The 14,675-nt window shown below is 46.8% G+C and overlaps 1 protein-coding gene across 1 annotated transcript in view; it reads right to left on the bottom strand.

Moving 5' to 3' along the window:
• Positions 1–14,675, bottom strand: part of LOC124620192 — a 429,599-nt gene that overhangs the window by 145,459 nt on the left and 269,465 nt on the right. The window contains exons 19-20 of the mRNA XM_047146861.1: positions 10,988–11,188; positions 8,007–8,198 (exon numbers count right to left, since the gene is read on the bottom strand). Coding sequence (XP_047002817.1) covers positions 8,007–8,198; positions 10,988–11,188 — 393 coding nt within the window. The remainder of the gene's footprint in view (positions 1–8,006; positions 8,199–10,987; positions 11,189–14,675) is intronic.

Below are 14,675 nucleotides of genomic sequence, written 5' to 3'. Positions count from 1 at the left end.
AATGATCAACATCACTGTATTGGAGAACTGCCAAATGTTATGAACTGTGATCATTCAACCGTGGTGCGACATTAGCATGCAGTGGGGAAGATTCAGAAATCGGTATACGGGTACTGCATGCTATAAGCCAAAATCACAAAACTCAGCAGGTGGCCACATTAGTATCTCTGCTTGCTCATCATCAGTTGGTTCGTGAACTGGTGCTGGTGACGAGAACTGCTTCGTGTACATTAACATTAAAGAAAGAAAAATGGCTGAGGCCAAACAATGCAGCAACTCCCCATACAAAGGCCTGTGCGCATCCACAAAAGATAATGTTATGCATCTGGTGGAGCAGTGACGTTGTGTTGTATTCCGAATTGCTTCCCCGAGGTGTAACCGTTAGCGCTGACATTTATCGTCAACAACTGAGACGTCTTGCAGACGCAGTCCAAGAACAACGACCAGGAAGACTGCGTAAAGTGATGCTACTCCACGATAACCCCCACTCTCATTCTGCTAGACTGACAAAAAACAGTATTCAGGAGTTGTTGAGAAGTCATTCAGCACCCACCTTGTTCACTTGATCTTGCGCACTCAGATTTTCACCTTTTCCGTTCTCTAGCGAACAACCTTGAATGAACTTCCCTTCAAGATGAAAATGCACTCCGAACATGGTTCGACGAGTTCTTTGCCTCAAAACACGTGACTTCTACAGTCGCGGAGTCGAAGAATTACACCAGCGTTGGTAGACTGTTGTAAATAGTGAAGGACAATATATTGTTGATGACTAAAGTCTCCGTTATGTGTATCCGTTGTGTTTATTAAACTCATGGAAAAACGATAAGAACAATGGGTAGCATTTCATCGCCGAGAATGTGAAGTACACATTGTGGTTCATGTTCGAGGTAATCTGAATGAGTTAGTCCAAGATACGATACGGAAAATACAACAAAAACATCACAGAATCACCCCTAGCTTGACCTACACTTAACCCACACCACGGGTTAAATGCCTCGTTGGGCCACCGAGGCAATGGACGTCTTGCATCACGATTCGTCACAACAGAGTCAGCTACCCTCCAGTTTCTGTTTTGTTTGCCCCACTGGAGACATGCCTTTATGTGACGCTATCTGTAACGGCCCTTTGCGAGGTACTTAACACCAAATGTGCACTGCATGCAGTTTCCCCTACACAGTTCACTCGGAGATTGGTTGAAATGGACCTACATTTGCTGATAGCAGCATTTCTCTGTCGAGTTTGAAACCGACTGGCGAATTGCCTGTTGGCTTCGGCCGAATTTTGTTTGATGGTGTTCCTGACATTTCGCTAGCATGAGTGGTTGGTATTGTCAAAGCTTCACACTCTATTGATGCTGGTGGACTGGAGTCTGTGTCAAGGCCGCAGGTACCTGGCGCCCCAATGTGCAAGGACTTTCCCACGGTCATTTTCGGTGTGGTTCTCCTCTTGCTGTCTGCAATGTCGTTCGATCCAGCACGGGAATCCAGGAGCCGTTCTCCCTGAGAGTTTCTTCTTTCTTGTTGAAGCTATTCTCGTGTTTAAGCATTCCTATAGCTTCTCTGAACAAGCGGGTGTGATAGCTCTTCTCTACAGCAAGAACTTCCGTCTCGGTGAATTTTACTATGTGGTCGGCCTCACACAGCGCGTGATCTGACACGGCCGATTTCTCCACCTGCCCCAACCTGCAATGCCGCTTATGTTTCGTGACCTTGGTGTTGATTGATCGCCCAGTCATTCCAACACAAACTTTTCCGCATATACACTCCTGGAAATGGAAAAAAGAACACATTGACACCGGTGTGTCAGACCCACCATACTTGCTCCGGACACTGCGAGAGGGCTGTACAAGCAATGATCACACGCACGGCACAGCGGACACACCAGGAACCGCGGTGTTGGCCGTCGAATGGCGCTAGCTGCGCAGCATTTGTGCACCGCCGCTGTCAGTGTCAGCCAGTTTGCCGTGGCATACGGAGCTCCATCGCAGTCTTTAACACTGGTAGCATGCCGCGACAGCGTGGACGTGAACCGTATGTGCAGTTGACGGACTTTGAGCGAGGGCGTATAGTGGGCATGCGGGAGGCCGGGTGGACGTACCGCCGAATTGCTCAACACGTGGGGCGTGAGGTCTCCACAGTACATCGATGTTGTCGCCATGGTCGGCGGAAGGTGCACGTGCCCGTCGACCTGGGAGCGGACCGCAGCGACGCACGGATGCACGCCAAGACCGTAGGATCCTACGCAGTGCCGTAGGGGACCGCACCGCCACTTCCCAGCAAATTAGGGACACTGTTGCTCCTGGGGTATCGGCGAGGACCATTCGCAACCGTCTCCATGAAGCTGGGCTACGGTCCCGCACACCGTTAGGCCGTCTTCCGCTCGCGCCCCAACATCGTGCAGCCCGCCTCCAGTGGTGTCGCGACAGGCGTGAATGGAGGGACGAATGGAGACGTGTCGTCTTCAGCGATGAGAGTCGCTTCTGCCTTGGTGCCAATGATGGTTGTATGCGTGTTTGGCGCCGTGCAGGTGAGCGCCACAATCAGGACTGCATACGACCGAGGCACACAGGGCCAACACCCGGCATCATGGTGTGGGGAGCGATCTCCTACACTGGCCGTACACCACTGGTGATCGTCGAGGGGACACTGAATAGTGCACGGTACATCCAAACCGTCATCGAACCCATCGCTCTACCATTCCTAGACCGGCAAGGGAACTTGCTGTTCCAACAGGACAATGCACGTCCGCATGTATCCCGTGCCACCCAACGTGCTCTAGAAGGTGTAAGTCAACTACCCTGGCCAGCAAGATCTCCGGATCTGTCCCCCATTGAGCATGTTTGGGACTGGATGAAGCGTCGTCTCACGCGGTCTGCACGTCCAGCACGAACGCTGGTCCAACTGAGGCGCCAGGTGGAAATGGCATGGCAAGCCATTCCACAGGACTACATCCAGCATCTCTACGATCGTCTCCATGGGAGAATAGCAGCCTGCATTGCTGCGAAAGGTGGATATACACTGTACTAGTGCCGACATTGTGCATGCTCTGTTGCCTGTGTCTATGTGCCTGTGGTTCTGTCAGTGTGATCATGTGATGTATCTGACCCCAGGAGTGTGTCAATAAAGTTTCCCCTTCCTGGGACAATGAATTCACGGTGTTCTTATTTCAATTTCCAGGAGTGTACATGTATGCGGTATATTTCCGAAATTGCAAGTGGGTCCCTTTTCTCCTTTGCCGATCTGAGACGCTCTATGGTCTTCTCTGTCGGTTTATAAATCGTCTTCACCCAGTGTTTGCACAACATACGGCCGATTCTGTCCGTTACCCTGGAGCTGTATGGCAGAAAGACTGTAGCCGACATTTCTTTCCTGATATGTTACTTAGCCGAGTGTTTGAGTCTCTGACACTTATTTCTAGGTGTTACATCTCGCTATTGAGGTGCTATGGCTCACGTATTCGTCTTGCTCGCGTTATGAGCGTATTATTTACGCCTTTTTCCTGGCTCGGGTGGTGATTTGACAGATTGTGCAGGTGTCGATCCATGTGTGTTGGTTTTCCATACAAGTTGTGTCCCAAGTTTTCACTGTGGTGGACACGAGTGATTCCCGTGCTGTAGAGAACGATCGTTGCAGGCAGCAATGGAAGAATCGCAGCGGTAATGGCCATGGAAAAGCCCTCGGATGTTGGCGCTCCAGGTGCATACAATCTGTGGCCGCGAGCAGGACTCCAGTCCACCACCAGCAATGGAGAGTGAAATTTTCACAATTACAGCCACTCGTGCTGGCGAAATGTCAGAAAAATCATCAAACAAACGTCGGCCGAAGAATCTGAAATGGAAGCCAACAGGTAATTTGTCAACAAGTGGCCACGAAAGACGTTACAATTTTGAAACCGATTGTCAATAACAAGGGCTGATGCACGTCTCCTGCCCGTTTCGGTTAGCATCTTGTAACGAGCATTGTTCTTACGGTGTGTTACATTACTGTGGATGGTACACCATTCCTTGTAGTCGTATTGGACAGTCGACGTTGAAGCACTAACAAGTCAGGCATCTACATTCTGTAGTCATGGGCATGCACAAAACAATAGCTCCTTTTTGCCATTCTGTCTTGTTTCCACATCGTTGCTTCTCACTGTACTGATCCACGTGGCTGACTGACATATACTCACCACTTCACAGCCATGACTCACTTCAGCGGTGGAGGGTCACATGACTGCCCGGTAGCCGTCGTACACCATCAACAGTGCTCCAAAGTACGAGTGTGCTCTTTTAAGAGCTGACTAATATTTTTCCCGTGATCTAATAAATATACAGGACACCTGTAAAGTCACGCCAACATTTCAAAAAAATCATAACTTGAAAACTATTAAAGATTGAGCATAGCGGTTTGCTGTAAACGTCTAGGAGCTCTCGAAGATTTTTTTGTTATGTCATAATTTCAGTATGTGTCCCACTCGTCGCTTGTAGAACATCAGCACATTCATGTTCTTTCCATGTATGAGGTAGCACTTCAGCATCAACAGTTGTGATAGCTTCATTGTTCATGCACGAAGCGGAGGAATCTCATTGACTCGTGTTTTGTACACGCGGTCCTTGACGCAAACCGACAAAAGGAAGTCGATTGCCATGACATTGGGAGAGCGCAGGTCCCTAAGGGATGGGAAATGTGTATGAGAAAATGTGTCATTTAACTAACTCTGTACATTCAAACTCTATTTTTGGGATGCGCCATCTCGCTGGAAGATAACGGACGGCTTCAACTCTTCGATTTGTGGTAACAGGAACTGTTCAAGCACGTCCAGGTAATCATTTCCTATTATCGTTTTCTGTGTGAAGAAAAATGAGCCTATCGCCATATCATGAATTACAGTACAGCAAAGATTAAGGTTTGGACTCTCACAGATGTGTACACATGTGTTGTGTGGGTTTTCGGAGGGCCAGATCCTAACGTTGTGGCAATTAAAATGCTCAGAAATGTGGAATGTGGGCTTATCTGAAAACAGGCACTTTTCTCGGCACTCATTGTCAGTGTCTATGGTGGCTAGCATGGAATATGAGAATGTATACTGTTGCTGCAGTGCTTGGACCATTTATACTTTGTACGCTAAAAAGCATAACCGCTTAGGTAACACTTTATCGACAGCTGATTTTTGCTTCCTGCAATTCGTGTGGTGCACAACCAATTTTCTTCTGAGAACTGCGTTGAAATGCAGCTTGCGCTCTTTCAACATGTGCTGCCTGTGACGGGGGGGGGGACATCCACTTCGAGGAAGGTCTGTTATTATGCTTGTTTATATAAAACTTTTGAACCATATCATTATGCTCATTTCAATCGGCGTATGGTTGCCATATCTAGCTGGGACCTCGTCGGAACACTCTGAGATGGGGTGTAGAAATTAAATAAAAAATTTATTTAATATAGTTACTTTTTATTTAGAATACAATTATATGGAACTTGTTGGGAATCATGGCGCTATGTCTACTAGAAGGTGCTTACATCGTCAATACATGATACGCAGCATGCAATGCTATCTTTGAGAACCTAGTCAAACTTGTTGATATTAAGAAAACTAACCGAAGCTGCATTTACATGAAACGCTAACAGATGGCGCTACTTCAGTACTTGAGCCAAGCTCGTAACAGTATTTTACAAAATCGGGACAAAAGTTGTGTCTCGTCGGAATGTCGAGGCAAGAAGATCCATAACGGTGGCGGTGCAGATATTTTGGGCCAGATGGCAACCCTGTACTGGCGGTGCCATATCATATTGGTGTCGACAACGCTGCACTACCGTTGCCACGGATTTGGATTCTGCATACTGGATGACACATCGCGCCTTTATTTGGTCTGTCGCCATTTTGATGCATTACAAGTAAAATCTGCAACGGAGGACTAAGGAAAGCAACTTTGAAGTCTACTAAACGCTTCACGACAAACCACGATTCTGTTTTTCTAATAATTTCCAAGTTAAACAATGGAAACTACAGGTTCGAAAATCAACACTATAAAGAAAATATAGATTGCTACTCACCGTAAAGAAGACACACTGAGTTGCAGACAAGCACACTTACATATTGGCTTTCGGTCAAAGCTTCGTCAAAAAAGTAAATACACTACTGGCCATTAAAATTGCTACACCATGAAGATGACGTGCAACAGACGCGAAATTTAACCGACAGGAAGAAGATGCTGTGATATGCAAATAATTAGCTTTTCAGAGCAATCACACAAGGCTGGCGCCGGTGGCGACACCTACAACGTGCTGACATGAGGAAAGTTTCCAACCGATTTCCCATACACAAACAGCAGTTGACCGGCGTTGCCTGGTGAAACGTTGTTGTGATGCCTCGTGTAAGGAGAAGAAATGCGTACCATCACGTTTCCGACTTTGATAAAGTTCGGATTGTAGCCTACCGTACCGTATCACGGCATTGCTGGTCGCGTTGGTCGAGATCCTATGACTGGTAGCAGAATATGGAATCGGTGGGTTCAGGAGGGTAATGCGGAACGCCGTGCTGGATCCCAACGGCCTCGTATCACTAGCAGTCGAGATGACATTCATCTTATCCGCATAGCTGTAACGGATCGTGCAGCCACGTCTCGATCCCTGAGTCAACAGATGCGGACGTTTGCAAGACAACAACCAATTGCACGAACAGTTCGACGACGTTTGCAGCAGCATGGACTATCAGCTCGGAGACCATGGCTGCATCACAGACAGGAGCGCCTGCGATGGTGTACTCAATGACGAACCTGGGTGCACGAATGACAAAACGTCATTTTTTCGGATGAATGCAGGTTCTGTTTACAGTATCATGATGGTCACATCCGTGTTTGGCGACATCGCGGTGAACACACATTGGAAGAGTGTATTCGTCATCGCCATACTGGCATATCACCCGGTGTGATGGTATGAGGTGCCATTGGTTACACGTCTCGGTCACCTCTTCTTCGCATTGACGGCACTTTGAACAGTGAACGTTACATTTCAGATGTGTTACGACACGTGGCTCTACCCTTCATTCGATCCCTGCGAAACCCTACATTTCAGCAGGATAATGCACGACAGCATGTTGCAGGTCCTGTACGGGCCTTTCTGGATGCAGAAAATGTTCGACTACTGCCCTGGCCAGCACATTCTCCAGATCTCTCACCAATTGAAAACGTCTAGTCAATGGTCGCCGAGCAACTGGCTCGTCACAACACGCCAGTCACTACTCTTGATGAACTGTGGTATCGTGTTAAAGCTGCCCATGCAGTAGTACCTGTACACACCATCCAAGCTCTGTTGGACTCAATGCCCAGGCGTATCAAGGCCGTTATTACGACCAGAGGTGGTTGTTCTGGGTACTGATTTCTCAGGATCTATGCACCCAAATTGCGTGAAAATGTAATCACATGTCAGTTCTAGTATAATATATTTGTCCAATTAATACCCATTTATCATCTGTATTTCTTCTTGGTGTAGCAATTTTAATGGTCAGTAGTGTAGATTACTACTCACCATAAAGATGACACACTGAGTTGCAGACAAGCACAATGAAAAGACACTTACATATTGGCATTCGGTAAAAGCTTCGTCAAAAACGGAAATACGCTCATTCATTCACACAAGCAAGCTCATTTCACGCACGCATGACCGCCATCTCCTGAAGCTAGGACCACAACGTGAATGGATGTGTGTGTGTGTGTGTGTGTGTGTGTGTGTGTGTGTGTGTGTGTGTGTGTGTGTTTCCTTTTCTGACGAAGGCTTTGGCCGAAAGCTGATGTGTAAGTGCCTTTTCGTTATGCCTGTCTGCAACTCAGCGTGTCACCTTTACGGTGAGTAGCAATCTGTCTTTTCCAAGATACGATTTTTTTTAATGATAGTGGTACTTTATGGACACCCTGTACTGTTTAACTACGCCTCACAGCGTCGAAGCCGCCGGGTCTGAAGCAGAAGAGAGAGAGATTGGTGGGAGGGGGGGGAGGGAGAGAGAAAGAGAGAGTGAGAGGACGTTCGAACCGAGGTCTGTGAGCACGTGTCCCTGGACGCGGCGGCCCTGGTGCTCCCAGAAGAGAACGGCCTCTGGCGCCTCCTGCATCACGCGCGCCAGCAATGCGGGCCGGGCACACGCCAGAGTCACGTTGTCGCCCTCGTCTGCCTCCGTGGCCGCATGCTGCCGCCGCAGCATCCTCCGAACCACCTCGTCCGTACCTGCAAACACAGCACAGCCTCACACTCTATGAAGGCCAGTCCATATGCAACCTCCTGTCTGTACACGCAATAAATCGCTGTAAATCTCGTGCATCCGCACGACACAGTTTCAGTCTACTGTCAAGTCAGCCGTCTGCTGGTCTAAGAAGGAAATTTTTGCGGCAAACACTACGCTCTCGCAAATGTTACTTCAGTTCAATTCAGACTCGTAGCGTGTGAAATACTTTTAAGATCCTTGTTTGCAGTTTGTGTAGGGAAAAAATGGTAAAAAATATGCAATGCGGGAATAACACACTAAATGGACAAAACATTGGCGCATTAAGTGACGTTAGTTTTCGCATGTGAATTAACTTAGCGAGTTCAAGGGCGAACCAGACGATTGGTGAAATTATTTGCAAATGGACCGAGAGACATAGAGCCAAAACATTATGACCCCTGCCAATCACAAGGTTGTTTTTATGTCTTGTTGTCTCTGTAGAGTTGTACAATTGGGAGCAAGGAAAGGATGTTTGGTGGCCGATATACTCTTTCTATAACACAAACTGCACGGATAGATTAACTGGGTTCTTTATTCATAAGAGCAGAAAATTACCTAACTCCCACAATGGACTCGCATTCAGGAGGACGACGGTTCAATCCCGTGTACGGCCACCCTGATTTAGGATTTCCGTTGTTTCCCTAAATCGCTCCAGGCAAATGACAGGATGGTTCCTTTGAAAGGGCACGGCCGACTTCCTTCACCGTCCTTCCCTAATCTGATGAGACCAATGACCTTGCTGTCTAGTCTCCTCCCCCAAACAACCCAACGCCAACTTAACTCAACATAGTCGTTGTGGTACAAGCTCTTTGTAATAGAGCACGTTAGCCTCACTGTTGGTGAAGTAAAAAGTCCGCTATGTACATTATTCTGGTCGCTGTGTGCTGCTTAATTCTGAGCTACAGGCTGTGACTGTGGCTCCAACTCAGTGACTCGCTGGATACCAGACTGGAACTCACTCTGTGTGACAAACTGCGACAGACTGCGTGCGACAGACTGGCCATCAGGTCTGCGGTGAAGATCTAAACACTGGCGGCATCGAGGCCGTTGGCGGAGAGTTTCTTGCAAGTCTGTCGTTGGCCCCTACTGATCTCGCAAACTCTTGCCTGGTGTGCTGGCGCCAGTTTACGCCAGCACAGTTGTATGCTGCCTGGTGGTGCTGGGGGCACATGACGCAGTAAGAGAAGTATACGAGCAGAGCAGGGGCGAATGGGGAATCACTCTAGCGATGATAAATGTTGAAAATTCGGAAATCCGCCTAATTAAGCGACTTTGACAAAATCCAGATTGTTGTGGCGCAGTGTCTGGGAGCGAGCATCTCGGAAACAGCGAAGCTGGTAGACTGTTTGTGTCCTGCTGTCGTGAGCATCTATGAAACCAGGAGCAGGCAACAATAAGTTGGAGATCCGTACCTCATCACAGAACATAAGGGATTGGAGGCTTACCCGTTCTCTAAAGCAGGACATGCAGCGATCTATGGCATATCTGATGAGCGAGTACACCGATGGCGCAGGCCCAAGTACTTTGGAGCACATCATTCAGGACACAGTGCTGAACAAGGTGTTTGCAGCAACTGACCAAACATGTTCCCTCTGTGATCCATTAACACTGTAAATTAGTATTACAGCTGGCATGGGATCTTCGAGACTGGACCACAGATCAATGGAATCGTGTCGCCTAGTCGGATGAATCCCATTTATTGTTAAACCAGGTCGACGGTTGTGCCCAGATACGCTGTCATCCAGGAGAACAGTTGCTCAAAACATGAAGAGCACTGTGGACGCAGGGCAGTGGGAGCAGTATTGTTAAATGGGATATTCATCTGGGCTTCCATTGGAACTGTGGTAGTAATGAAAGGCACCATGACGGCTGTGGCCTACTTGAACACTACTAGGGACCACCTGTAACCCCTAAAGCTTGATGTCTTCTCCAACAGCGATGGCACCTTCCAGCAAGAACTGTCCTTGTCACAAAATCAGAATCGTGCTCCAATAGTTTGAGGCACATGAGACTGAACTCACGCTGATGTCTTGGCCATCAGATTTGGTTTATCTGAATCCAACGAAACCCAACTGGGAAGCTATTGGGCGCCAGCGCTGAGCCCACAAACCACCCGCCCATAAATTAAGGGAAGTGTGTGACCTGTGCGTAGGCATCTGATGCCACAAACCTCTGGAAACCTACCAAGCACTTATCGAATCCATGGCACGCAGATTCACTGCCGAATCGCGTCCCAGAGGTGGACCAACCCGCTTTTAAGTAGGTGGCCATAATGTTTTGGCTCATCGGCGTACGCTGCCTGACAAAAAAGTGAAATATCCAGAAGGAGAGGGTGAAACAAAATGAAACACACGTGCCCAGCAAGATTCCACGACCTTCCCCCAACAGCAAATGTGTAGGACTAGCTTGGATGTCAATTTCATCAAAGTGCCGGTGTCCAGGATACAAATGAATAGTTACGACAGCCCTGGGCCAGCTTGCATTAGAAGAGAATACAATGGCATTACGTCACCCTTCCTAACCGAATCAGTGCATGCCTTCAGTCCAAACTGATACACAGACTTGTACTGTGAAGTTCTTTGTAAATTTTACCTGATTTTTTTAATCACTGAGATAACTTAACATGCCCTCTTAACCCATGAAGTTTCATTTCGTTTCCTCTTCCACTTCTAGGAGCTTAGCTTTTTTGTCAGGCAGTGTGAAAACCGAGGATAGGGGAAGCAGACGGGGAGTAATTGCGTACGAGACACACCTGGAGCTAGCTGTCCGCAGGGGAAGGTGTTGCACTGCTCGTCCATGGTGTCGTCGCCCTCGCAGTCGCGGCCCTTCAGTGTGGGCGGCGGGTTGTCGCAGCGCCTCTTGCGCAGCCCCCAGCCGCCCCCGCACGTGGCGCTGCACGACGTGGCCGGCCCCCACTCTGACCATCCGCCGTCCACGGCTGGACTGTCCACATCTGCACCACACCACATTGCTGGACCATGTTTCTCATGTTTCCTGGAAATCTGCTCAATATTAACTGCATACAAGATGCATACGCACCTGGTACCAACAAATACATTTTCAAACAACTTAACGTCCATAATCAAGGCTAAAGACAAGCTACGAACAAAATGTTTGTGCTATGCATATGAAGGCGCTAAAACAAGCTACAGATCAAACCACAAAAGCACTTGCAGCGTTCAAAATGCAGCCGGTAACGTAGAACTAATGTACACTACTGGCCATTAAAATTGCTACAGCACGAAGATGACGTGCTACAGACGCGAAATTTAACCGACAGGAAGAAATGCTGTGATATGCAAATGATTAGCTTTTCAGGTTGGCGCCGTTGGCGGCACCTACAACGTGCTGACATGAGGAAAGTTTCCAACCGATTTCTCATACACAAACAGCAGTTGACCGGCGTTGCTGGTGAGACGTTGTTGTGATGGCTCGTGTAAGGAGGAGAAATGCGTACCATCACGTTTCCGACTTTGATAAAGGTCGGATTGGAGCCTATGGCGATAGCGGTTTATCGTAACGCAACATTGCTGCTCGCGTTGGTCAAGATCCAATGACTGTTAGCAGAATATGGAATCGGTGGGTTCAGGAGGGTAATACGGAACGCCGTGCTGGATCCGAACGGCCTCGTATCACTAGCAGTCGAGATGACATTCATCTTATCCGCATGGCTGTAACGGATCGTGCAGCCACGTCTCGATCCCTGAGTCAACAGATGGGGACGTTTGCAAGACAACAACCAATTGCAAGAACAGTTCGACGACGTTCGTAGCAGCATGGACTATCAGCTCGGAGACCATGGCTGTGGTTACCCTTGACATGTCAGAATGAACAGATACCATCTTCATATATAAATATATAGTTAAGGCTCAGTGGCCATTTGACCATGTTCTTCTTCTGTGCGGATGCACAAACAGTGCCCGAACTCTTACGGGAATCGGTAAAAAGCCGCGAGTAATGAGTATAAGGGGCAGGGGCACTATGAATATAGTGCGGGATATTAAGTTGGGAACGTGGGTCTCACGGGAGGCGTGCCAAAAATAAGTCCCTGCAGTCACGCTATCCTCTGTGTCCTCAGTGGTTCAGGAGGATAGAGCGTGTGCCATGTAAGCAGGAGATCCCGGTTTCGAGTCCCACTCGGGGCACACATTTACAACTGTCCCCGTTGACGTATATCAATGCCTGGATGCAATTAGGTGTAGTCATTTAATTGTAACTTCATTCTAACGAGGTGCAAAATATATAAATATATTTTGTAGCTTGTCATTTCTCTCTACACAACAACATCATCAGCGAAAACCAACATTACCCACTAGATAATTTATGCATATCGTGAAAAGTTATGGTCCTGTAACACTCCCTTGGACTACGCCCGAAGTTACTTTAACGTTTGAAGCTTTCGCTCCATTGAGAATGAAATACTGTCTTCTGTTTATCAGAAACTCTTGAATCCAATCACACAGCTTGTCTGATATTCCGTACATTCGTATTTTGTTCATTGCACAGCAGTGTGTAACTATATCGAACGCCTTGCCGAAGCCCAGGGATGCAGCATCTACTGCTTTCCGGGTCTCGTGACGTGATAGTAGAGCCAGTGCGCTCACGGAACTGCAGTGAGAATGCAGGTTTACTTTTATCTCCTTTACACTACTGACAGTACATAGCGACGTCTTCTGGTGAAAAGAGAATTGAGATAGCGATTTCTTCTTAAAAACAAATTGTACCACTCAAGAGGGTTATGTAAAACATTTTTTTGAGTATTTTATATGAAAACTGTCTTAGGACGTTAACAGTCTTGTGCGGAATTTAAATACTTCAATTTGTTAAATAAGGATAACCTCCTCTGTATCTGATGCTGAATGGTGAATGCTGCTTTAATTCGCGTACTGTCACTCTGTTATGTACAATGTCATAATATTTTGAAGAAATTCAATTTTTTTATGGGGAATACTCTTAGTACAAAAAACGAATTGTTCAAGTGTCTCGAAATCCTAACACTGTTATCCCCATACACGTATCCCTACTCTCTCATGCGAATTATGGTTAATGGTATGGTATTATTCATTCAATGACAAATACTCTTAGTGAAAAAATGTTTTGCACTTAGACGACACTGTGGCGTCGAAAGCTACGATGCCACAACGTAGCTGCACGCTGTTGTAAGTTGGCACTACGAGAAAAGACTAACTATGCCGACCACAGCGCCCTCTGGCCGACGCTGTGGAGCTCAGCGAGTGCCGTCTTGTTTTCTGCCCCATTTCATCAAGAGCATACGGCATAGAAATATCGCTTCAACTACCGAGTGGGCTAGCTTGCTATTGAGACTTTGTGTTAGTTACGTTCAGTTTAAGTTTGGACACCAACGACTATTTGTTAGTTTCGAGATTATACAGAACAGTCCTCCTAACTTCACAGGATTAGACATACACTACAGCTCCACACCTACGTGCTTAAAATTTGGTTCAAATGGCTCTAAGCACTATGGGACTTAACATATGAGGTCATCAGTCCTCTAGAATTAGAACTACTTAAACCTAACTTAATCTAAAGGCATCACAAACATCCATGCCCGAGACAGGATTCGAAGCTGCAACCGTAGCAGCAGCGCAGTTCCAGACTAAAGCGCCTAGAACCGCTCGGCCACACCAGCCGGCCCATCGTGCACATCCTAGCCAAAGTTATGGATTCATTTGATGTTTACTTTTGTTTTTGACTCTATTAAAAGTGCTAAAGTTACGTGCAGTACCGAAGTGCTTCCCCTCGTGCTCCTATTCGCTTCCTTCACTCTCGGCCTATATTACAGAAGCAGTTCACAGGAGCACACCCACGCACCGCCTATCCAGGCGAGATACAAAAGACACTTCTTTAGCCTTGGTGCAGAAAGTCTGCACACTATTTCACTGGACGAAAAAGAGTGATAAATTCCAGGTTTTCAGTTCTAAACTGAAATGCTTCCTTTTGGAACCCTGTTTTATTTCTGTCCTGTTACGTATTATTTACTGCGTATACTGTATATATTTTTAAATTTTTATATTTTCATTTTTGGTTTCTAATTTTTTTATCAAAATTCTGTGAATTATGTACGCGTAATAACTTCTTGCATAGCCAAGTCCCATCCTCGCAGATTAGGTGGATTATTGGTAATCGAAGATCTTGTGAATTCACTGTTAGAAATACAAAGCTTTTCGTTACCATTATTTATTCATTGACATACTGTTATTATTGTAATTCTTCAGGCTTCCCTGGCGATCTGTTGACTTCTTGAAGTGTCAGTGACGACACTGATATGCAGCAGAACACCCGACACTTTTTACTTAAATTTATTTATTATTATTATAAATAAATTATATTATTATTATTAGGTGCGATTGGACTCTATCTCGCAAAACAGGGAGAGTAAAACACGCAGAGGAACCAGTACTCCAGCAACGACTGAGCAG

The sequence above is a fragment of the Schistocerca americana genome, chromosome 6, assembly GCF_021461395.2.
Source record: "Schistocerca americana isolate TAMUIC-IGC-003095 chromosome 6, iqSchAmer2.1, whole genome shotgun sequence".
NCBI classification, from domain to species: Eukaryota; Metazoa; Arthropoda; class Insecta; order Orthoptera; family Acrididae; genus Schistocerca; species Schistocerca americana.
This window is presented reverse-complemented; position numbering and strand designations above follow the sequence as displayed.